The following is a 26,565-nucleotide window of genomic DNA, read 5'->3' as shown; positions in this document are numbered from 1 at the left end:
CATCTATAACAGGGATACTCATCACACACTGCTCATCTATAACAGGGATACTCATCACACACTGCTCATCTATAACAGGGACACTCATCACACACTGCTCATCTATAACAGGGATACTCATCACACACTGCTCATCTATAACAGGGATACACATCACACACTGCTCATCTATAACAGGGATACTCATCACACACTGCTCATCTATAACAGGGACACTCATCACACACTGCTCATCTATAACAGGGACACTCATCACACACTGCTCATCTATAACAGGGATACTCATCACACACTGTTCATCTATAACAGGTATAATCATCACACACTGCTCATCTATAACAGGGATACTCATCACACACTCCTCATCTATAACAGGGACACTCATCACACACTCCTCATCTATAACAGGGATAATCATCACACACTGCTCATCTATAACAGGGATACACATCACACACTCCTCATCTATAACAGGGACACTCATCACACACTGCTCATCTATAACAGTGATACTCATCACACACTCCTCATCTATAACAGGGATACTCATCACACACTGCTCATCTATAACAGGGATACTCATCACACACTCCTCATCTATAACAGGGACACTCATCACACACTGCTCATCTATAACAGGGAAACTCATCACACACTCCTCATCTATAACAGGGACACTCATCACACACTGCTCATCTATAACAGGGAAACTCATCACACACTCCTCATCTATAACAGGGACACTCATCACACACTGCTCATCTATAACAGGGACACTCATCACACACTGCTCATCTATAACAGTGATACTCATCACACACTGCTCATCTATAACAGGGATACTCATCACACACTGCTCATCTATAACAGTGATACTCATCACACACTGCTCATCTATAACAGGGATACTCATCACACACTGCTCATCTATAACAGGGATACTCATCACACACTCCTCATCTATAACAGGGACACTCATCACACACTGCTCATCTATAACAGGGACACTCATCACACACTGCTCATCTATAACAGGGATACACATCACACACTGCTCATCTATAACAGGGATACTCATCACACACTCCTCATCTATAACAGGGATACACATCACACACTGCTCATCTATAACAGGGATACTCATCACACACTCCTCATCTATAACAGGGATACTCATCACACACTCCTCATCTATAACAGGGATACTCATCACACACTGCTCATCTATAACAGGGACACTCATCACACACTGCTCATCTATAACAGGGATACTCATCACACACTGCTCATCTATAACAGGGATACTCATCACACACTGCTCATCTATAACAGGGATACTCATCACACACTGCTCATCTATAACAGGGATACTCATCACACACTCCTCATCTATAACAGGGATACTCATCACACACTGCTCATCTATAACAGGGATACTCATCACACACTCCTCATCTATAACAGGGACACTCATCACACACTGCTCATCTATAACAGGGATAATCATCACACACTGCTCATCTATAACAGGGATACACATCACACACTGCTCATCTATAACAGGGATACACATCACACACTGCTCATCTATAACAGTGATACTCATCACACACTGCTCATCTATAACAGGGACACTCATCACACACTGCTCATCTATAACAGGGATACTCATCACACACTGCTCATCTATAACAGGGATACTCATCACACACTGCTCATCTATAACAGGGATACTCATCACACACTGCTCATCTATAACAGGGACACTCATCACACACTCCTCATCTATAACAGGGACACTCATCACACACTGCTCATCTATAACAGGGATAATCATCACACACTGCTCATCTATAACAGGGATACACATCACACACTGCTCATCTATAACAGGGATACACATCACACACTCCTCATCTATAACAGGGATACACATCACACACTGCTCATCTATAACAGGGATACTCATCACACACTGCTCATCTATAACAGGGATACTCATCACACACTGCTCATCTATAACAGGGACACTCATCACACACTGCTCATCTATAACAGGTATAATCATCACACACTGCTCATCTATAACAGGGATACACATCACACACTGCTCATCTATAACAGGGACACTCATCACACACTGCTCATCTATAACAGGGATACACATCACACACTGCTCATCTATAACAGGGATACTCATCACACACTGCTCATCTATAACAGGGATACACATCACACACTGCTCATCTATAACAGGGACACTCATCACACACTGCTCATCTATAACAGGGATACTCATCACACACTGCTCATCTATAACAGGGACACTCATCACACACTGCTCATCTATAACAGGGATACTCCTCACACACTGCTCATCTATAACAGGGATACTCATCACACACTCCTCATCTATAACAGGGATACTCATCACACACTGCTCATCTATAACAGGGACACTCATCACACACTGCTCATCTATAACAGGTATAATCATCACACACTGCTCATCTATAACAGGGACACTCATCACACACTGCTCATCTATAACAGGGATACTCATCACACACTGCTCATCTATAACAGGGACACTCATCAAACACTGCTCATCTATAACAGGGATACTCATCACACACTGCTCATCTATAACAGGGATACACATCACACACTCCTCATCTATAACAGGTATAATCATCACACACTGCTCATCTATAACAGGGATACACATCACACACTGCTCATCTATAACAGGGACACTCATCACACACTGCTCATCTATAACAGGGATACTCATCACACACTGCTCATCTATAACAGGGATACACATCACACACTGCTCATCTATAACAGGGACACTCATCACACACTCCTCATCTATAACAGGGATACTCATCACACACTGCTCATCTATAACAGGGATACACATCACACACTGCTCATCTATAACAGGGATACTCATCACACACTCCTCATCTATAACAGGGATACACATCACACACTGCTCATCTATAACAGGGACACTCATCACACACTCCTCATCTATAACAGGGATACTCATCACACACTCCTCATCTATAACAGGGATACTCATCACACACTGCTCATCTATAACAGGGATACTCATCACACACTCCTCATCTATAACAGGGATACTCATCACACACTGCTCATCTATAACAGGGATACTCATCACACACTGCTCATCTATAACAGGGATACTCATCACACACTGCTCATCTATAACAGGGATACTCATCACACACTGCTCATCTATAACAGGGATACATATCACACACTGCTCATCTATAACAGGGATACTCATCACACACTGCTCATCTATAACAGGGACACTCATCACACACTGCTCATCTATAACAGGGATACTCATCACACACTGCTCATCTATAACAGGGATACTCATCACACACTCCACATCTATAACAGGGATACATATCACACACTGCTCATCTATAACAGGGATACTCATCACACACTGCTCATCTATAACAGGGACACTCATCACACACTGCTCATCTATAACAGGGATACTCATCACACACTCCTCATCTATAACAGGGATACACATCACACACTGCTCATCTATAACAGGGATACACATCACACACTGCTCATCTATAACAGGGATACTCATCACACACTGCTCATCTATAACAGGGATACACATCACACACTGCTCATCTATAACAGGTATAATCATCACACACTGCTCATCTATAACAGGGATACACATCACACACTGCTCATCTATAACAGGGACACTCATCACACACTGCTCATCTATAACAGGGATACACATCACACACTGCTCATCTATAACAGGGATACTCATCACACACTGCTCATCTATAACAGGGACACTCATCACACACTCCTCATCTATAACAGGGATACACATCACAGACTGCTCATCTATAACAGGGATACTCATCACACACTGCTCATCTATAACAGGGACACTCATCACACACTGCTCATCTATAACAGGGACACTCATCACACACTGCTCATCTATAACAGGGGTACACATCACAGACTGCTCATCTATAACAGGGATACTCCTCACACACTGCTCATCTATAACAGGGATACTCATCACACACTGCTCATCTATAACAGGGATACACATCACACACTCCTCATCTATAACAGGGACACTCATCACACACTGCTCATCTATAACAGGGATACTCATCACACACTGCTCATCTATAACAGGGACACTCATCACACACTGCTCATCTATAACAGGGATACTCATCACACACTGCTCATCTATAACAGGGATACTCATCACACACTGCTCATCTATAACAGGGATACTCATCACACACTGCTCATCTATAACAGGGATACTCATCACACACTGCTCATCTATAACAGGGACACTCATCACACACTCCTCATCTATAACAGGGACACTCATCACACACTGCTCATCTATAACAGGGATACTCATCACACACTCCTCATCTATAACAGGGATACTCATCACACACTGCTCATCTATAACAGGGATACTCATCACACACTCCTCATCTATAACAGGGATAATCATCACACACTGCTCATCTATAACAGGGATACTCATCACACACTGCTCATCTATAACAGGGACACTCATCACACACTGCTCATCTATAACAGGGATACTCATCACACACTGCTCATCTATAACAGGGATACTCATCACACACTCCTCATCTATAACAGGGATACTCATCACACACTGCTCATCTATAACAGGGATACTCATCACACACTCCTCATCTATAACAGGTATAATCATCACACACTGCTCATCTATAACAGTGATACACATCACACACTCCTCATCTATAACAGGGACACTCATCACACACTCCTCATCTATAACAGGGACACTCATCACACACTGCTCATCTATATCAGGGATACTCATCACACACTCCTCATCTATAACAGGGATACTCATCACACACTCCTCATCTATAACAGGGACACTCATCACACACTCCTCATCTATAACAGGGATACACATCACACACTCCTCATCTATAACAGGGACACTCATCACACACTGCTCATCTATAACAGGGACACTCATCACACACTGCTCATCTATAACAGGGACACTCATCACACACTGCTCATCTATAACAGGGATACTCATCACACACTGCTCATCTATAACAGGTATAATCATCACACACTGCTCATCTATAACAGGGATACACATCACACACTGCTCATCTATAACAGGGATACTCATCACACACTGCTCATCTATAACAGGGATACACATCACACACTGCTCATCTATAACAGGGATACACATCACACACTGCTCATCTATAACAGGGACACTCATCACACACTCCTCATCTATAACAGGGATACTCATCACACACTGCTCATCTATAACAGGTATAATCATCACACACTGCTCATCTATAACAGGGATACTCATCACACACTCCTCATCTATAACAGGGATACTCATCACACACTCCTCATCTATAACAGGGATACACATCACACACTGCTCATCTATAACAGGGACACTCATCACACACTGCTCATCTATAACAGGGATACTCATCACACACTGCTCATCTATAACAGGGACACTCATCACACACTGCTCATCTATAACAGGGATACTCCTCACACACTGCTCATCTATAACAGGGATACACATCACACACTGCTCATCTATAACAGGGACACTCATCACACACTGCTCATCTATAACAGGGATACTCATCACACACTGCTCATCTATAACAGGGATACTCATCACACACTGCTCATCTATAACAGGGATACTCATCACACACTGCTCATCTATAACAGGGACACTCATCACACACTGCTCATCTATAACAGGGATACTCATCACACACTGCTCATCTATAACAGGGATACTCATCACACACTGCTCATCTATAACAGGGACACTCATCACACACTCCTCATCTATAACAGGGATACTCATCACACACTGCTCATCTATAACAGGGATACTCATCACACACTGCTCATCTATAACAGGGATACTCATCACACACTGCTCATCTATAACAGGGATACACATCACACACTGCTCATCTATAACAGGGATAATCATCACACACTCCTCATCTATAACAGGGACACTCATCACACACTGCTCATCTATAACAGGGACACTCATCACACACTCCTCATCTATAACAGGGACACTCATCACACACTGCTCATCTATAACAGGGACACTCATCACACACTGCTCATCTATAACAGGGATACACATCACACACTGCTCATCTATAACAGGGATACTCATCACACACTGCTCATCTATAACAGGGACACTCATCACACACTGCTCATCTATAACAGGGATACACATCACACACTGCTCATCTATAACAGGGATACTCATCACACACTGCTCATCTATAACAGGGACACTCATCACACACTCCTCATCTATAACAGGTATACTCATCACACACTGCTCATCTATAACAGGGATACTCATCACACACTGCTCATCTATAACAGGGATACTCATCACACACTCCTCATCTATAACAGGGACACTCATCACACACTGCTCATCTATAACAGGGATAATCATCACACACTGCTCATCTATAACAGGGATACACATCACACACTCCTCATCTATAACAGGGACACTCATCACACACTGCTCATCTATAACAGGGACACTCATCACACACTGCTCATCTATAACAGTGATACTCATCACACACTCCTCATCTATAACAGGGACACTCATCACACACTGCTCATCTATAACAGTGATACTCATCACACACTCCTCATCTATAACAGGGACACTCATCACACACTGCTCATCTATAACAGGGACACTCATCACACACTGCTCATCTATAACAGGGATACACATCACACACTGCTCATCTATAACAGGGATACTCATCACACACTGCTCATCTATAACAGGGATACACATCACACACTGCTCATCTATAACAGGGATACTCATCACACACTCCTCATCTATAACAGGGATACTCATCACACACTGCTCATCTATAACAGGGACACTCATCACACACTGCTCATCTATAACAGGGATACTCATCACACACTGCTCATCTATAACAGGGATACTCATCACACACTGCTCATCTATAACAGGGATACTCATCACACACTGCTCATCTATAACAGGGACACTCATCACACACTGCTCATCTATAACAGGGACACTTATCACACACTGCTCATCTATAACAGGGATACTCATCACACACTCCTCATCTATAACAGGGACACTCATCACACACTGCTCATCTATAACAGGGATAATCATCACACACTGCTCATCTATAACAGGGATACACATCACACACTGCTCATCTATAACAGGGATACACATCACACACTGCTCATCTATAACAGTGATACTCATCACACACTGCTCATCTATAACAGGGACACTCATCACACACTGCTCATCTATAACAGGGATACTCATCACACACTGCTCATCTATAACAGGGATACTCATCACACACTGCTCATCTATAACAGGGATACTCATCACACACTCCTCATCTATAACAGGGACACTCATCACACACTGCTCATCTATAACAGGGATACTCATCACACACTGCTCATCTATAACAGGGATACTCATCACACACTGCTCATCTATAACAGGGATACTCATCACACACTCCTCATCTATAACAGGGACACTCATCACACACTGCTCATCTATAACAGGGATAATCATCACACACTGCTCATCTATAACAGGGATACACATCACACACTGCTCATCTATAACAGGGATACACATCACACACTGCTCATCTATAACAGTGATACTCATCACACACTGCTCATCTATAACAGGGACACTCATCACACACTGCTCATCTATAACAGGGATACTCATCACACACTGCTCATCTATAACAGGGATACTCATCACACACTGCTCATCTATAACAGGGACACTCATCACACACTCCTCATCTATAACAGGGACACTCATCACACACTGCTCATCTATAACAGGGATAATCATCACACACTGCTCATCTATAACAGGGATACACATCACACACTGCTCATCTATAACAGGGATACACATCACACACTACTCATCTATAACAGTGATACTCATCACACACTGCTCATCTATAACAGGGATACACATCACACACTGCTCATCTATAACAGGGATACACATCACACACTGCTCATCTATAACAGGGATACTCATCACACACTGCTCATCTATAACAGGGATACACATCACACACTGCTCATCTATAACAGGGATACTCATCACACACTGCTCATCTATAACAGGGATACTCATCACACACTGCTCATCTATAACAGGGATACTCATCACACACTGCTCATCTATAACAGGGACACTCATCACACACTGCTCATCTATAACAGGTATAATCATCACACACTGCTCATCTATAACAGGGATACACATCACACACTGCTCATCTATAACAGGGACACTCATCACACACTGCTCATCTATAACAGGGATACTCATCACACACTGCTCATCTATAACAGGGATACACATCACACACTGCTCATCTATAACAGGGACACTCATCACACACTGCTCATCTATAACAGGGATACTCATCACACACTGCTCATCTATAACAGGGACACTCATCACACACTGCTCATCTATAACAGGGATACTCATCACACACTGCTCATCTATAACAGGGATACTCATCACACACTCCTCATCTATAACAGGGATACTCATCACACACTGCTCATCTATAACAGGGACACTCCTCACACACTGCTCATCTATAACAGGGATACTCATCACACACTCCTCATCTATAACAGGGATACTCATCACACACTGCTCATCTATAACAGGGACACTCATCACACACTGCTCATCTATAACAGGTATAATCATCACACACTGCTCATCTATAACAGGGATACACATCACACACTGCTCATCTATAACAGGGAAACTCATCAAACACTGCTCATCTATAACAGGGACACTCATCACACACTGCTCATCTATAACAGGGATACACATCACACACTCCTCATCTATAACAGGTATAATCATCACACACTGCTCATCTATAACAGGGATACACATCACACACTGCTCATCTATAACAGGGACACTCATCACACACTGCTCATCTATAACAGGGATACTCATCACACACTGCTCATCTATAACAGGGATACACATCACACACTCCTCATCTATAACAGGGACACTCATCACACACTGCTCATCTATAACAGGGATACACATCACACACTGCTCATCTATAACAGGGACACTCATCACACACTCCTCATCTATAACAGGGATACACATCACACACTGCTCATCTATAACAGGGACACTCATCACACACTGCTCATCTATAACAGGGATACTCATCACACACTGCTCATCTATAACAGGGATACTCATCACACACTCCACATCTATAACAGGGATACATATCACACACTGCTCATCTATAACAGGGATACTCATCACACACTGCTCATCTATAACAGGGACACTCATCACACACTGCTCATCTATAACAGGGATACTCATCACACACTCCTCATCTATAACAGGGATACACATCACACACTGCTCATCTATAACAGGGATACACATCACACACTGCTCATCTATAACAGGGATACTCATCACACACTGCTCATCTATAACAGGGATACACATCACACACTGCTCATCTATAACAGGTATAATCATCACACACTGCTCATCTATAACAGGGATACACATCACACACTGCTCATCTATAACAGGGACACTCATCACACACTGCTCATCTATAACAGGGATACACATCACACACTGCTCATCTATAACAGGGATACTCATCACACACTGCTCATCTATAACAGGGACACTCATCACACACTCCTCATCTATAACAGGGATACACATCACAGACTGCTCATCTATAACAGGGATACTCATCACACACTGCTCATCTATAACAGGGACACTCATCACACACTCCTCATCTATAACAGGGAAACACATCACACACTGCTCATCTATAACAGGGATACTCATCACACACTGCTCATCTATAACAGGGATACACATCACACACTGCTCATCTATAACAGGGACACTCATCACACACTGCTCATCTATAACAGGGACACTCATCACACACTGCTCATCTATAACAGGGACACTCATCACACACTGCTCATCTATAACAGGGATACTCATCACACACTGCTCATCTATAACAGGGACACTCATCACACACTGCTCATCTATAACAGGGGTACACATCACAGACTGCTCATCTATAACAGGGATACTCCTCACACACTGCTCATCTATAACAGGGATACTCATCACACACTGCTCATCTATAACAGGGACACTCATCACACACTGCTCATCTATAACAGGGGTACACATCACAGACTGCTCATCTATAACAGGGATACTCCTCACACACTGCTCATCTATAACAGGGATACTCATCACACACTGCTCATCTATAACAGGGATACACATCACACACTCCTCATCTATAACAGGGACACTCATCACACACTGCTCATCTATAACAGGGATACTCATCACACACTGCTCATCTATAACAGGGATACACATCACACACTCCTCATCTATAACAGGGATACACATCACACACTGCTCATCTATAACAGGGATACACATCACACACTGCTCATCTATAACAGGGATACTCATCACACACTGCTCATCTATAACAGGGACACTCATCACACACTCCTCATCTATAACAGGGATACTCATCACACACTGCTCATCTATAACAGGGACACTCATCACACACTCCTCATCTATAACAGGGATACTCATCACACACTGCTCATCTATAACAGGGATACTCATCACACACTCCTCATCTATAACAGGGATAATCATCACACACTGCTCATCTATAACAGGGATACTCATCACACACTCCTCATCTATAACAGGGATACTCATCACACACTCCTCATCTATAACAGGGACACTCATCACACACTCCTCATCTATAACAGGGATACACATCACACACTCCTCATCTATAACAGGGACACTCATCACACACTGCTCATCTATAACAGGGACACTCATCACACACTGCTCATCTATAACAGGGACACTCATCACACACTGCTCATCTATAACAGGGATACTCATCACACACTGCTCATCTATAACAGGTATAATCATCACACACTGCTCATCTATAACAGGGATACACATCACACACTGCTCATCTATAACAGGGATACTCATCACACACTGCTCATCTATAACAGGGATACACATCACACACTGCTCATCTATAACAGGGATACACATCACACACTGCTCATCTATAACAGGGACACTCATCACACACTCCTCATCTATAACAGGGATACTCATCACACACTCCTCATCTATAACAGGGATACTCATCACACACTCCTCATCTATAACAGGGATACACATCACACACTGCTCATCTATAACAGGGACACTCATCACACACTGCTCATCTATAACAGGGATACACATCACACACTGCTCATCTATAACAGGGACACTCATCACACACTGCTCATCTATAACAGGGACACTCATCACACACTGCTCATCTATAACAGGGACACTCATCACACACTGCTCATCTATAACAGGGATACTCATCACACACTGCTCATCTATAACAGGGACACTCATCACACACTGCTCATCTATAACAGGGATACTCCTCACACACTGCTCATCTATAACAGGGATACACATCACACACTGCTCATCTATAACAGGGACACTCATCACACACTGCTCATCTATAACAGGGATACTCATCACACACTGCTCATCTATAACAGGGATACTCATCACACACTGCTCATCTATAACAGGGATACTCATCACACACTGCTCATCTATAACAGGGACACTCATCACACACTGCTCATCTATAACAGGGATACTCATCACACACTGCTCATCTATAACAGGGATACTCATCACACACTGCTCATCTATAACAGGGACACTCATCACACACTGCTCATCTATAACAGGGACACTCATCACACACTGCTCATCTATAACAGGGATACTCATCACACACTGCTCATCTATAACAGGGACACTCATCACACACTCCTCATCTATAACAGGGATACTCATCACACACTGCTCATCTATAACAGGGATACTCATCACACACTGCTCATCTATAACAGGGATACTCATCACACACTGCTCATCTATAACAGGGATACACATCACACACTGCTCATCTATAACAGGGACACTCATCACACACTCCTCATCTATAACAGGGACACTCATCACACACTGCTCATCTATAACAGGGGTACACATCACACACTGCTCATCTATAACAGGGATACTCATCACACACTGCTCATCTATAACAGGGACACTCATCACACACTGCTCATCTATAACAGGGATACACATCACACACTGCTCATCTATAACAGGGATACTCATCACACACTGCTCATCTATAACAGGGATACTCATCACACACTGCTCATCTATAACAGGGACACTCATCACACACTCCTCATCTATAACAGGGATACTCATCACACACTGCTCATCTATAACAGGGACACTCATCACACACTGCTCATCTATAACAGGGGTACACATCACACACTGCTCATCTATAACAGGGACACTCATCACACACTGCTCATCTATAACAGGGATACACATCACACACTGCTCATCTATAACAGGGATACTCATCACACACTGCTCATCTATAACAGGGACACTCATCACACACTCCTCATCTATAACAGGGATACTCATCACACACTGCTCATCTATAACAGGGACACTCATCACACACTGCTCATCTATAACAGGGATACTCATCACACACTGCTCATCTATAACAGGGACACTCATCACACACTCCTCATCTATAACAGGGACACTCATCACACACTGCTCATCTATAACAGGGATACTCATCACACACTGCTCATCTATAACAGGGATACACATCACACACTGCTCATCTATAACAGGGACACTCATCACACACTGCTCATCTATAACAGTGATACTCATCACACACTCCTCATCTATAACAGGGACACTCATCACACACTGCTCATCTATAACAGGGATACTCATCACACACTGCTCATCTATAACAGGGATACTCATCACACACTGCTCATCTATAACAGTGATACTCATCACACACTGCTCATCTATAACAGGGATACTCATCACACACTGCTCATCTATAACAGGGATACTCATCACACACTCCTCATCTATAACAGGGATACTCATCACACACTGCTCATCTATAACAGGGATACACATCACACACTGCTCATCTATAACAGGGATACTCATCACACACTCCTCATCTATAACAGGGATACTCATCACACACTCCTCATCTATAACAGGGATACTCATCACACACTGCTCATCTATAACAGGGATACTCATCACACACTGCTCATCTATAACAGGGATACTCATCACACACTCCTCATCTATAACAGGGATACTCATCACACACTGCTCATCTATAACAGGGACACTCATCACACACTCCTCATCTATAACAGGTATAATCATCACACACTGCTCATCTATAACAGGGATACTCATCACACACTCCTCATCTATAACAGGGACACTCATCACACACTGCTCATCTATAACAGGGACACTCATCACACACTGCTCATCTATAACAGGGACACTCATCACACACTGCTCATCTATAACAGGGATACTCATCACACACTGCTCATCTATAACAGGGATACTCATCACACACTGCTCATCTATAACAGGGACACTCATCACACACTGCTCATCTATAACAGGGACACTCATCACACACTCCTCATCTATAACAGGGATACACATCACACACTGCTCATCTATAACAGGGATACTCATCACACACTGCTCATCTATAACAGGTATAATCATCACACACTGCTCATCTATAACAGGGATACACATCACACACTGCTCATCTATAACAGGGATACTCATCACACACTGCTCATCTATAACAGGGATACACATCACACACTGCTCATCTATAACAGGGACACTCATCACACACTGCTCATCTATAACAGGGATACTCATCACACACTGCTCATCTATAACAGGGATACTCATCACACACTCCTCATCTATAACAGGGATACACATCACACAGTGCTCATCTATAACAGGGATACTCCTCACACACTGCTCATCTATAACAGGGATACTCATCACACACTGCTCATCTATAACAGGGATACTCATCACACACTGCTCATCTATAACAGGGACACTCATCACACACTCCTCATCTATAACAGGGATACACATCACACACTGCTCATCTATAACAGGGATACTCATCACACACTGCTCATCTATAACAGGTATAATCATCACACACTGCTCATCTATAACAGGGATACACATCACACACTGCTCATCTATAACAGGGACACTCATCACACACTGCTCATCTATAACAGGGATACTCATCACACACTCCTCATCTATAACAGGGATACTCATCACACACTGCTCATCTATAACAGGGATACACATCACACACTGCTCATCTATAACAGGGACACTCATCACACACTGCTCATCTATAACAGGGACACTCATCACACACTGCTCATCTATAACAGGGACACTCATCACACACTCCTCATCTATAACAGGGACACTCATCACACACTGCTCATCTATAACAGGGATACACATCACACTCTGCTCATCTATAACAGGGACACTCATCACACACTGCTCATCTATAACAGGGACACTCATCACACACTGCTCATCTATAACAGGGATACACATCACACACTGCTCATCTATAACAGGGATACTCATCACACACTGCTCATCTATAACAGGGACACTCATCACACACTGCTCATCTATAACAGGGATACTCATCACACACTGCTCATCTATAACAGGGATACACATCACACACTGCTCATCTATAACAGGTATACTCATCACACACTGCTCATCTATAACAGGGATACTCATCACACACTGCTCATCTATAACAGGGACACTCATCACACACTGCTCATCTATAACAGGGATACACATCACACACTGCTCATCTATAACAGGGATACACATCACACACTCCTCATCTATAACAGGGATACTCATCACACACTGCTCATCTATAACAGGGACACTCATCACACACTGCTCATCTATAACAGGGATACTCATCACACACTCCTCATCTATAACAGGGACACTCATCACACACTCCTCATCTATAACAGGGATACTCATCACACACTCCTCATCTATAACAGGGATACTCATCACACACTCCTCATCTATAACAGGGATACACATCACACACTGCTCATCTATAACAGGTATACTCATCACACACTCCTCATCTATAACAGGGATACTCATCACACACTCCTCATCTATAACAGGGATACTCATCACACACTCCTCATCTATAACAGGGATACACATCACACACTGCTCATCTATAACAGGGATACACATCACACACTCCTCATCTATAACAGGGATACTCATCACACACTGCTCATCTATAACAGGGATACTCATCACACACTGCTCATCTATAACGGGTACACATCACAGACTGCTCATCTATAACAGGGATACTCATCACACACTCCTCATCTAAAACAGGGATACTCATCACACACTGCTCATCTATAACAGGGATACACATCACACACTGCTCATCTATAACAGGGATACTCATCACACACTGCTCATCTATAACAGGGATACACATCACACACTGCTCATCTATAACAGGGACACTCATCACACACTCCTCATCTATAACAGGGACACTCATCACACACTGCTCATCTATAACAGGGATACTCATCACACACTGCTCATCTATAACAGGGACACTCATCACACACTGCTCATCTATAACAGGGACACTCATCACACACTGCTCATCTATAACAGGGATACTCATCACACACTCCTCATCTATAACAGGGACACTCATCACACACTGCTCATCTATAACAGGGATACTCATCACACACTGCTCATCTATAACAGGGACACTCATCACACACTGCTCATCTATAACAGGGATACTCATCACACACTCCTCATCTATAACAGGGACACTCATCACACACTGCTCATCTATAACAGGGATACTCATCACACACTGCTCATCTATAACAGGGACACTCATCACACACTGCTCATCTATAACGGGGGTAATACAGGGTATTATCTTTCTCTGTTTGTATGATGCTGATCTTCTCTCTGCCTTTGTGTCCTAACCTTCTGCCCATTTCTTCCCTCTTCTCTTAGTCATGGAGCTCCTGTATTGGAGAGACATCACTCTTTCTGCCGGCTGTCTCACTGGACTAACCCTGTGCCTGCTGTGTCTCATTCAGTATAGTGTGATCAGCATTATCTCCTACGCCTGTCTCCTCCTCCTAAGTGCAACACTCACAGTCTGGGTTTACAGTAAACTTCTGCACACACTCAAAAAAGGAGATGGAGCCAATCCCTTCCAGTAAGTGGCCGCACCAGTATGGGTGACCGTAGGGAGCCAATCCCTTCCAGTAAGTGGCCGCACCAGTATGGGTGACCGTAGGGAGCCAATCCCTTCCAGTAAGTGGCCGCACCAGTATGTGTGACCGTAGGCAGCCAATCCCTTCCAGTAAGTGGCCGCACCAGTATGTGTGACTGTGGGGAGCCAATCCCTTCCAGTAAGTGGCCGCACCAGTATGTGTGACCGAAGGGAGCCAATCCCTTCCAGTAAGTGGCCGCACCAGTATGTGTGACCGTAGGGAGCCAATCCCTTCCAGTAAGTGGCCGCACCAGTATGTGTGACCGTAGGGAGCCAATCCCTTCCAGTAAGTGGCCGCGTGTGTGTGTGTTGCTTTTATATAGTAGTTTCAGAATGTGGCTTTATTATGAAGATGAAAAATAGTGTAAATGTAAATGTCCTGCATGTTTTCCTGATGTGTTGGGTAAGGAGAGGACATTGGGAGAATTCTTTATTTGCAAGTTGTAAATTAGGGCCTAATTCAGCACAGATCACATTTGCAACAGCGTATGCAGGTCGATCGATGGTGCGTACTGTGCGATCACTCAAGTAGAATGAATGCCATCGCAGAGTGAGTGATGGGCTGTGAGCGTGTGGGAGTGGTTGGCGAAACGTAGGCGTGCCTGTCCATTTGAACGCCGTTACATTGGTCTGCAGAAATTAGCCACTGATACGGCATACGCAGCTTGTGTAATCACTGACTGCAACAAGACTTGCCATTTCTGCGGCAGGTCAGAGCTGCTCTAATTGGGCCGATGTTACTCGATTTACCCGATGTATACACAGGACTGTGAGGTATTACAGATGTGAGATAGCAGTAGTGGGTGTCTCTATGCTGGCTGAGCTGTGGCTGATGTTACTGATGTATACACAGGACTGTGAGGTATTACAGATGTGAGATAGCAGTAGTGGGTGTCTCTATGCTGGCTGAGCTGTGGCTGATGTTACAGATGAATACACAGGACTGTGAGGTATTACAGATGTGATATAGCAGTAGTGGGCATCTTTATGCTGGCTGAGCTGTGGCTGATGTTACAGATGTATACACAGGACTGTGAGGTGTTACAGATGTGAGATAGCAGTAGTGGGTGTCTATGCTGGCTGAGCTGTGGCTGATGTTACTGATGTATACACAGGACTGTGAGGTATTACAGATGTGAGATAGCAGTAGTGGGTGTCTCTATGCTGGCTGTGCTGTGGCTTATGTTACAGATGTATACACAGGACTGTGAGGTACTACAGATGTGAGATAGCAGTAGTGGGTGTCTATGCTGGCTGAGCTGTGGCTGATGTTACAGATGTATACACAGGACTGTGAGGTGTTACAGATGTGAGATAGCAGTAGTGGGTGTCTCTATGCTGGCTGAGCTGTGGCTGATATTACAGATGTATACACAGGACTGTGAGGTATTACAGATGTGAGATAGCAGTAGTTGGTGTCTCTATACTGGCTGAGCTGTGGCTGATGTTACAGATGTATACACAGGACTGTGAGGTATTACAGATGTCAGATAGCAGTAGTGGGTGTCTCTATGCTGGCTGTGCTGTGGCTGATGTTACAGATGTATACAGAGGACTGTGAGGTATTACAGATGTGAGATAGCAGTAGTGGGCGTCTCTATGCTGGCTGAGCTGTGGCTGATGTTACAGATGTATACACAGGACTGTGAGATATTACAGATGTGAGATAGCAGTAGTGGGTGTCTATGCTGGCTGTGCTGTGGCTGATGTTACAGATGTATACACAGGACTGTGATGTATTACAGATGTGAGATAGCAGTAGTGGGTGTCTCTATGCTGGCTGAGCTGTGGCTGATGTTACAGATGTATACACAGGACTGTGAGGTATTACAGATGTCAGATAGCAGTAGTGGGTGTCTCTATGCTGGCTGAGCTGTGGCTGATGTTACTGATGTATACACAGGACTGTGAGGTATTACAGATGTGAGATAGCAGTAGTGGGTGTCTCTATGCTGGCTGAGCTGTGGCTGATGTTACAGATGAATACACAGGACTGTGAGGTATTACAGATGTGATATAGCAGTAGTGGGCATCTTTATGCTGGCTGAGCTGTGGCTGATGTTACAGATGTATACACAGGACTGTGAGGTGTTACAGATGTGAGATAGCAGTAGTGGGTGTCTATGCTGGCTGAGCTGTGGCTGATGTTACTGATGTATACACAGGACTGTGAGGTATTACAGATGTGAGATAGCAGTAGTGGGTGTCTCTATGCTGGCTGTGCTGTGGCTTATGTTACAGATGTATACACAGGACTGTGAGGTACTACAGATGTGAGATAGCAGTAGTGGGTGTCTATGCTGGCTGAGCTGTGGCTGATGTTACAGATGTATACACAGGACTGTGAGGTGTTACAGATGTGAGATAGCAGTAGTGGGTGTCTCTATGCTGGCTGAGCTGTGGCTGATATTACAGATGTATACACAGGACTGTGAGGTATTACAGATGTGAGATAGCAGTAGTTGGTGTCTCTATACTGGCTGAGCTGTGGCTGATGTTACAGATGTATACACAGGACTGTGAGGTATTACAGATGTCAGATAGCAGTAGTGGGTGTCTCTATGCTGGCTGTGCTGTGGCTGATGTTACAGATGTATACAGAGGACTGTGAGGTATTACAGATGTGAGATAGCAGTAGTGGGCGTCTCTATGCTGGCTGAGCTGTGGCTGATGTTACAGATGTATACACAGGACTGTGAGATATTACAGATGTGAGATAGCAGTAGTGGGTGTCTATGCTGGCTGTGCTGTGGCTGATGTTACAGATGTATACACAGGACTGTGATGTATTACAGATGTGAGATAGCAGTAGTGGGTGTCTCTATGCTGGCTGAGCTGTGGCTGATGTTACAGATGTATACACAGGACTGTGAGGTATTACAGATGTGAGATAGCAGTAGTGGGTGTCTCTATGCTGGCTGAGCTGTGGCTGATGTTACAGATGTATACACAGGACTGTGAGGTATTATGGATGTGAGATAGCAGTAGTGGGTGTCTCTATGCCGGCTGAGCTGTGGCTGATGTTACAGATGTATACACAGGACTGTGAGGTATTACAGATGTGAGATAGCAGTAGTTGGTGTCTCTATGCTGGCTGAGCTGTGGCTGATGTTACAGATGTATATACAGGACTGTGAGGTATTACAGATGTGAGATAGCTGTAGTGGGTGTCTCTATGCTGGCTGTGCTGTGGCTGATGTTACAGATGTATACACAGGACTGTGAGGTATTACAGATGTGAGATAGCAGTAGTGGGGTCTCTATGCTGGCTGAGCTGTGGCTGATATTACAGATGTATACACAGGACTGTGAGGTATAATAGATGTGAGATAGCAGTAGTGGGTGTCTCTATGCTGGCTGTGCTGTGGCTGATGTTACAGATGTATACACAGGACTGTGAGGTATTACAGATGTGAGATAGCAGTAGTGGGCGTCTCTATGCTGGCTGTGCTGTGGCTGATGTTACAGAAGTATACATAGGACTGTGAGGTATTACAGATGTGAGATAGCAGTAGTGGGTGTCTCTATGCTGGCTGTGCTGTGGCTGATGTTACAGATGTATACACAGGACTGTGAGGTATTACAGATGTGAGATAGCAGTAGTGGGCGTCTCTATGCTGGCTGTGCTGTGGCTGATGTTACAGAAGTATACATAGGACTGTGAGGTATTACAGATGTGAGATAGCAGTAGTGGATGTCTCTATGCTGGCTGTGCTGTGGCTGATGTTACAGATGTATACACAGGACTGTGAGGTATTACAGATGTGAGATAGCAGTAGTGGGTGTCTCTATGCTGGCTGTGCTGTGGCTGATGTTACAGAAGTATACATAGGACTGTGAGGTATTACAGATGTGAGATAGCAGTAGTGGGTGTCTCTATGCTGGCTGTGCTGTGGCTGATGTTACAGATGTATACACAGGACTGTTAGGTATTACAGATGTGAGATAGCAGTAGTGGGTGTCTCTATGCCGGCTGAGCTGTGACAGATGTTACAGATGTATACACAGGACTGTGAGGTATTACAGATGTGAGATAGCAGTAGAGGGAGTCTCTATGCTGGCTGTGCTGTGGCTGATGTTACAGATGTATACACAGGACTGTGAGGTATTACAGATGTGAGATAGCTGTAGTGGGTGTCTCTATGCCGGCTGAGCTGTGACTGATGTTACAGATGTATACACAGGACTGTGAGGTATTACAGATGTGAGATAGCAGTAGTGGGTGTCTCTATGCTGGCTGTGCTGTGGCTGATGTTAGAGATGTATACACAGGATATGAGGTATTACAGATGTGAGATAGCAGTAGTGGGTCTCTCTATGCTGGCTGAGCTGTGGCTGATGTTACAGATGTATACACAGGACTGTGAGGTAATACAGATGTGAGATAGCAGTAGTGGGTGTCTCTATGCCGGCTGAGCTGTGGCTGATGTTACAGATGTATACACAGGACTGTGAGGTATTACAGATGTGAGATAGCAGTAGTTGGTGTCTCTATGCTGGCTGAGCTGTGGCTGATGTTACAGATGTATATACAGGACTGTGAGGTATTACAGATGTGAGATAGCTGTAGTGGGTGTCTCTATGCTGGCTGTGCTGTGGCTGATGTTACAGATGTATACACAGGACTGTGAGGTATTACAGATGTGAGATAGCAGTAGTGGGGTCTCTATGCTGGCTGAGCTGTGGCTGATATTACAGATGTATACACAGGACTGTGAGGTATAATAGATGTGAGATAGCAGTAGTGGGTGTCTCTATGCTGGCTGTGCTGTGGCTGATGTTACAGATGTATACACAGGACTGTGAGGTATTACAGATGTGAGATAGCAGTAGTGGGCGTCTCTATGCTGGCTGTGCTGTGGCTGATGTTACAGATGTATACACAGGACTGTGAGGTATTACAGATGTGAGATAGCAGTAGTGGGGTCTCTATGCTGGCTGAGCTGTGGCTGATATTACAGATGTATACACAGGACTGTGAGGTATAATAGATGTGAGATAGCAGTAGTGGGTGTCTCTATGCTGGCTGAGCTGTGGCTGATGTTACAGATGTATACACAGGACTGTGAGGTATTACAGATGTGAGATAGCAGTAGTGGGCGTCTCTATGCTGGCTGTGCTGTGGCTGATGTTACAGAAGTATACATAGGACTGTGAGGTATTACAGATGTGAGATAGCAGTAGTGGGTGTCTCTATGCTGGCTGTGCTGTGGCTGATGTTACAGATGTATACACAGGACTGTGAGGTATTACAGATGTGAGATAGCAGTAGTGGGTGTCTATGCTGGCTGTGCTGTGGCTGATGTTACAGATGTATATACAGGACTGTGAGGTATTACAGATGTGAGATAGCTGTAGTGGGTGTCTCTATGCTGGCTGTGCTGTGGCTGATGTTACAGATGTATACACAGGACTGTGAGGTATTACAGATGTGAGATAGCAGTAGTGGGGTCTCTATGCTGGCTGAGCTGTGGCTGATATTACAGATGTATACACAGGACTGTGAGGTATAATAGATGTGAGATAGCAGTAGTGGGTGTCTCTATGCTGGCTGTGCTGTGGCTGATGTTACAGATGTATACACAGGACTGTGAGGTATTACAGATGTGATATAGCAGTAGTGGGCGTCTCTATGCTGGCTGTGCTGTGGCTGATGTTACAGAAGTATACATAGGATTGTGAGGTATTACAGATGTGAGATAGCAGTAGTGGGTGTCTCTATGCTGGCTGTGCTGTGGCTGATGTTACAGATGTATACACAGGACTGTGAGGTATTACAGATGTGAGATAGCAGTAGTGGGCGTCTCTATGCTGGCTGTGCTGTGGCTGATGTTACAGAAGTATACATAGGACTGTGAGGTATTACAGATGTGAGATAGCAGTAGTGGATGTCTCTATGCTGGCTGTGCTGTGGCTGATGTTACAGATGTATACACAGGACTGTGAGGTATTACAGATGTGAGATAGCAATAGTGGGCGTCTCTATGCTGGCTGTGCTGTGGCTGATGTTACAGAAGTATACATAGGACTGTGAGGTATTACAGATGTGAGATAGCAGTAGTGGGTGTCTCTATGCCGGCTGAGCTGTGGCTGATGTTACAGATGTATACACAGGACTGTGAGGTATTACAGTTGTGAGATAGCTGTAGTGGGTGTCTCTATGCCGGCTGAGCTGTGACTGATGTTACAGATGTATACACAGGACTGTGAGGTATTACAGATGTGAGATAGCAGTAGTGGGTGTCTCTATGCTGGCTGTGCTGTGGCTGATGTTAGAGATGTATACACAGGATATGAGGTATTACAGATGTGAGATAGTAGTAGTGGGTCTCTCTATGCTGGCTGAGCTGTGGCTGATGTTACAGATGTATACACAGGACTGTGAGGTAATACAGATGTGAGATAGCAGTAGTGGGTGTCTCTATGCTGGCTGAGCTGTGGCTGATGTTACAAATGTATACACAGGACTGTGAGGTATTACAGATGTGAGATAGCTGTAGTGGGTGTCTCTATGCCGGCTGAGCTGTGACTGATGTAACAGATGTATACACAGGACTGTGAGGTATTACAGATGTGAGATAGCTGTAGTGGGTGTCTCTATGCTGGCTGTGCTGTGGCTGATGTTACAGATGTATACACAGGACTGTGAGGTATTACAGATGTGAGATAGCAGTAGTGGGGTCTCTATGCTGGGTGAGCTGTGGCTGATATTACAGATGTATACACAGGACTGTGATATATTACAGATGTGAGATAGCAGTAGTGGGTGTCTCTATGCTGGCTGAGCTGTGGCTGATGTTACAGATGTATACACAGGACTGTGAGGTATTACAGATGTGAGATAGCAGTAGTGGGTGTCTCTATGCTGGCTGTGCTGTGGCTGATGTTACAGATGTATACACAGGACTGTGAGGTATTACAGATGTGAGATAGCAGTAGTGGGTGTCTCTATGCTGGCTGAGCTGTGGCTAATGTTCCAGATGTATACACAGGACTGTGAGGTATTATGGATGTGAGATAGCAGTAGTGGGTGTCTCTATGCCGGCTGAGCTGTGGCTGATGTTACAGATGTATACATAGGACTGTGAGGTATTACAGATGTGAGATAGCAGTAGTGGGTGTCTATGCTGGCTGTGCTGTGACTGATGTTACAGATGTATACACAGGACTGTGAGGTATTACAGATGTGAGATAGCAGTAGTTGGTGTCTCTATGCTGGCTGAGCTGTGGCTGATGTTACAGATGTATATACAGGACTGTGAGGTATTACAGATGTGAGATAGCAGTAGTGGGTGTCTATGCTGGCTGTGCTGTGACTGATGTTACAGATGTATACACAGGACTGTGAGGTATTACAGATGTGAGATAGCAGTAGTGGGTGTCTCTATGCTGGCTGTGCTGTGGCTGATGTTACAGATGTATACACAGGACTGTGAGGTATTACAGATGTGAGATAGCAGTAGTGGGGTCTCTATGCTGGCTGAGCTGTGGCTGATATTACAGATGTATACACAGGACTGTGAGGTATAATAGATGTGAGATAGCAGTAGTGGGTGTCTCTATGCTGGCTGTGCTGTGGCTGATGTTACAGATGTATACACAGGACTGTGAGGTATTACAGATGTGAGATAGCAGTAGTGGGCGTCTCTATGCTGGCTGTGCTGTGGCTGATGTTACAGAAGTATACATAGGACTGTGAGGTATTACAGATGTGAGATAGCAGTAGTGGGTGTCTCTATGCTGGCTGTGCTGTGGCTGATGTTACAGATGTATACACAGGACTGTGAGGTATTACAGATGTGAGATAGCAGTAGTGGGTGTCTATGCTGGCTGTGCTGTGGCTGATGTTACAGATGTATACACAGGACTGTGAGGTATTACAGATGTGAGATAGCAGTAGTGGGTGTCTCTATGCTGGCTGAGCTGTGGCTGATGTTACAGATGTATGAACAGGACTGTGAGGTATTACAGATGTGAGATAGCAGTAGTGGGCGTCTCTATGCTGGCTGTGCTGTGGCTGATGTTACAGAAGTATACATAGGACTGTGAGGTATTACAGATGTGAGATAGCAGTAGTGGATGTCTCTATGCTGGCTGTGCTGTGGCTGATGTTACAGATGTATACACAGGACTGTGAGGTATTACAGATGTGAGATAGCAATAGTGGGCGTCTCTATGCTGGCTGTGCTGTGGCTGATGTTACAGAAGTATACATAGGACTGTGAGGTATTACAGATGTGAGATAGCAGTAGTGGGTGTCTCTATGCTGGCTGTGCTGTGGCTGATGTTACAGATGTATACACAGGACTGTTAGGTATTACAGATGTGAGATAGCAGTAGTGGGTGTCTCTATGCCGGCTGAGCTGTGACAGATGTTACAGATGTATACACAGGACTGTGAGGTATTACAGATGTGAGATAGCAGTAGAGGGAGTCTCTATGCTGGCTGTGCTGTGGCTGATGTTACAGATGTATACACAGTACTGTGAGGTATTACAGATGTGAGATAGTAGTAGTGGGTGTCTCTATGCTGGCTGTGCTGTGGCTGATGTTACAGATGTATACACAGGACTGTGAGGTATTACAGATGTGAGATAGCAGTAGTGAGTGTCTCTATGCCGGCTGAGCTGTGACTGATGTTACAGATGTATACACAGGACTGTGAGGTATTACAGATGTGAGATAGCAGTAGTGGGTGTCTCTATGCTGGCTGTGCTGTGGCTGATGTTAGAGATGTATACACAGGATATGAGGTATTACAGATGTGAGATAGCAGTAGTGGGTCTCTCTATGCTGGCTGAGCTGTGGCTGATGTTACAGATGTATACACAGGACTGTGAGGTAATACAGATGTGAGATAGCAGTAGTGGGTGTCTCTATGCTGGCTGAGCTGTGGCTGATGTTACAGATGTATACACAGGACTGTGAGGTATTACAGATGTGAGATAGCAGTAGTTGGTCTCTCTATGCTGGCTGTGCTGTGGCTGATGCTACAGATGTATACACAGGACTGTGAGGTAATACAGATGTGAGATAGCAGTAGTGGGTGTCTCTATGCAGGCTGAGCTGTGGCTGATGTTACAGATGTATACACAGGACTGTGAGGTATTACAGATGTGAGATTGCAGTAGTGGGGTCTCTATGCTGGCTGAGCTGTGGCTGATGTTACTGATGTATACACAGGACTGTGAGGTATTACAGATGTGAGATAGTAGTAGTGGGTGTCTCTATGCTGGCTGAGCAGTGGCTGATGTTACAGATGTATACACAGGAGTGTGAGGTATTACAGATGTGAGATAGCAGTAGTGGGGTCTCTATGCTGGCTGAGCTGTGGCTGATGTTACTGATGTATACACAGGACTGTGAGGTATTACAGATGTGAGATAGTAGTAGTGGGTGTCTCTATGCTGGCTGAGCAGTGGCTGATGTTACAGATGTATACACAGGACTGTGAGGTATTACAGATGTGAGATAGCAGTAGTGGGCATCTCTATGCTGGCTGTGCTGTGGCTGATGTTACAGATGTATACACAGGACTGTGAGGTATTACAGATGTGAGATAGCAGTAGTGGGGTCTCTATGCTGGCTGAGCTGTGGCTGATGTTACAGATGTATACACAGGACTGTGAGGTATTACAGATGTGAGATAGTAGTAGTGGGTGTCTCTATGCTGGCTGAGCTGTGGCTGATGTTACAGATGTATACACAGGACTGTGAGGTATTACAGATGTGAGATAGCAGTAGGGGGTGTCTCTATGCTGGCTGAGCTGTGGCTGATGTTACAGATGTATACACAGGACTGTGAGGTATTACATATGTGAGACAGCAGTAGTGGGTGTCTCTATGCTGGCTGTGC

The 26,565-nt window shown here is 44.4% G+C and overlaps 1 protein-coding gene across 1 annotated transcript in view; it reads left to right on the top strand.

Annotated features, from left to right (window-relative positions):
- Nucleotides 1–26,565, top strand: part of LOC148442264 (reticulon-2-like) — an 80,747-nt gene that overhangs the window by 40,606 nt on the left and 13,576 nt on the right. The window contains exon 2 of the mRNA XM_088464111.1: nucleotides 16,445–16,652. Within this exon, the coding sequence (XP_088320237.1) occupies nucleotides 16,445–16,652 (208 nt within the window). The remainder of the gene's footprint in view (nucleotides 1–16,444; nucleotides 16,653–26,565) is intronic.

This window comes from Taudactylus pleione, unplaced genomic scaffold (genome assembly GCF_031769625.1).
Source record: "Taudactylus pleione unplaced genomic scaffold, aTauple2 ptg001588l, whole genome shotgun sequence".
In the NCBI taxonomy this organism is placed as follows: domain Eukaryota; kingdom Metazoa; phylum Chordata; class Amphibia; order Anura; family Myobatrachidae; genus Taudactylus; species Taudactylus pleione.
The sequence above is the reverse complement of the archived record's forward strand: the minus strand, read 5'-3'. Positions and strand labels throughout refer to the sequence as shown.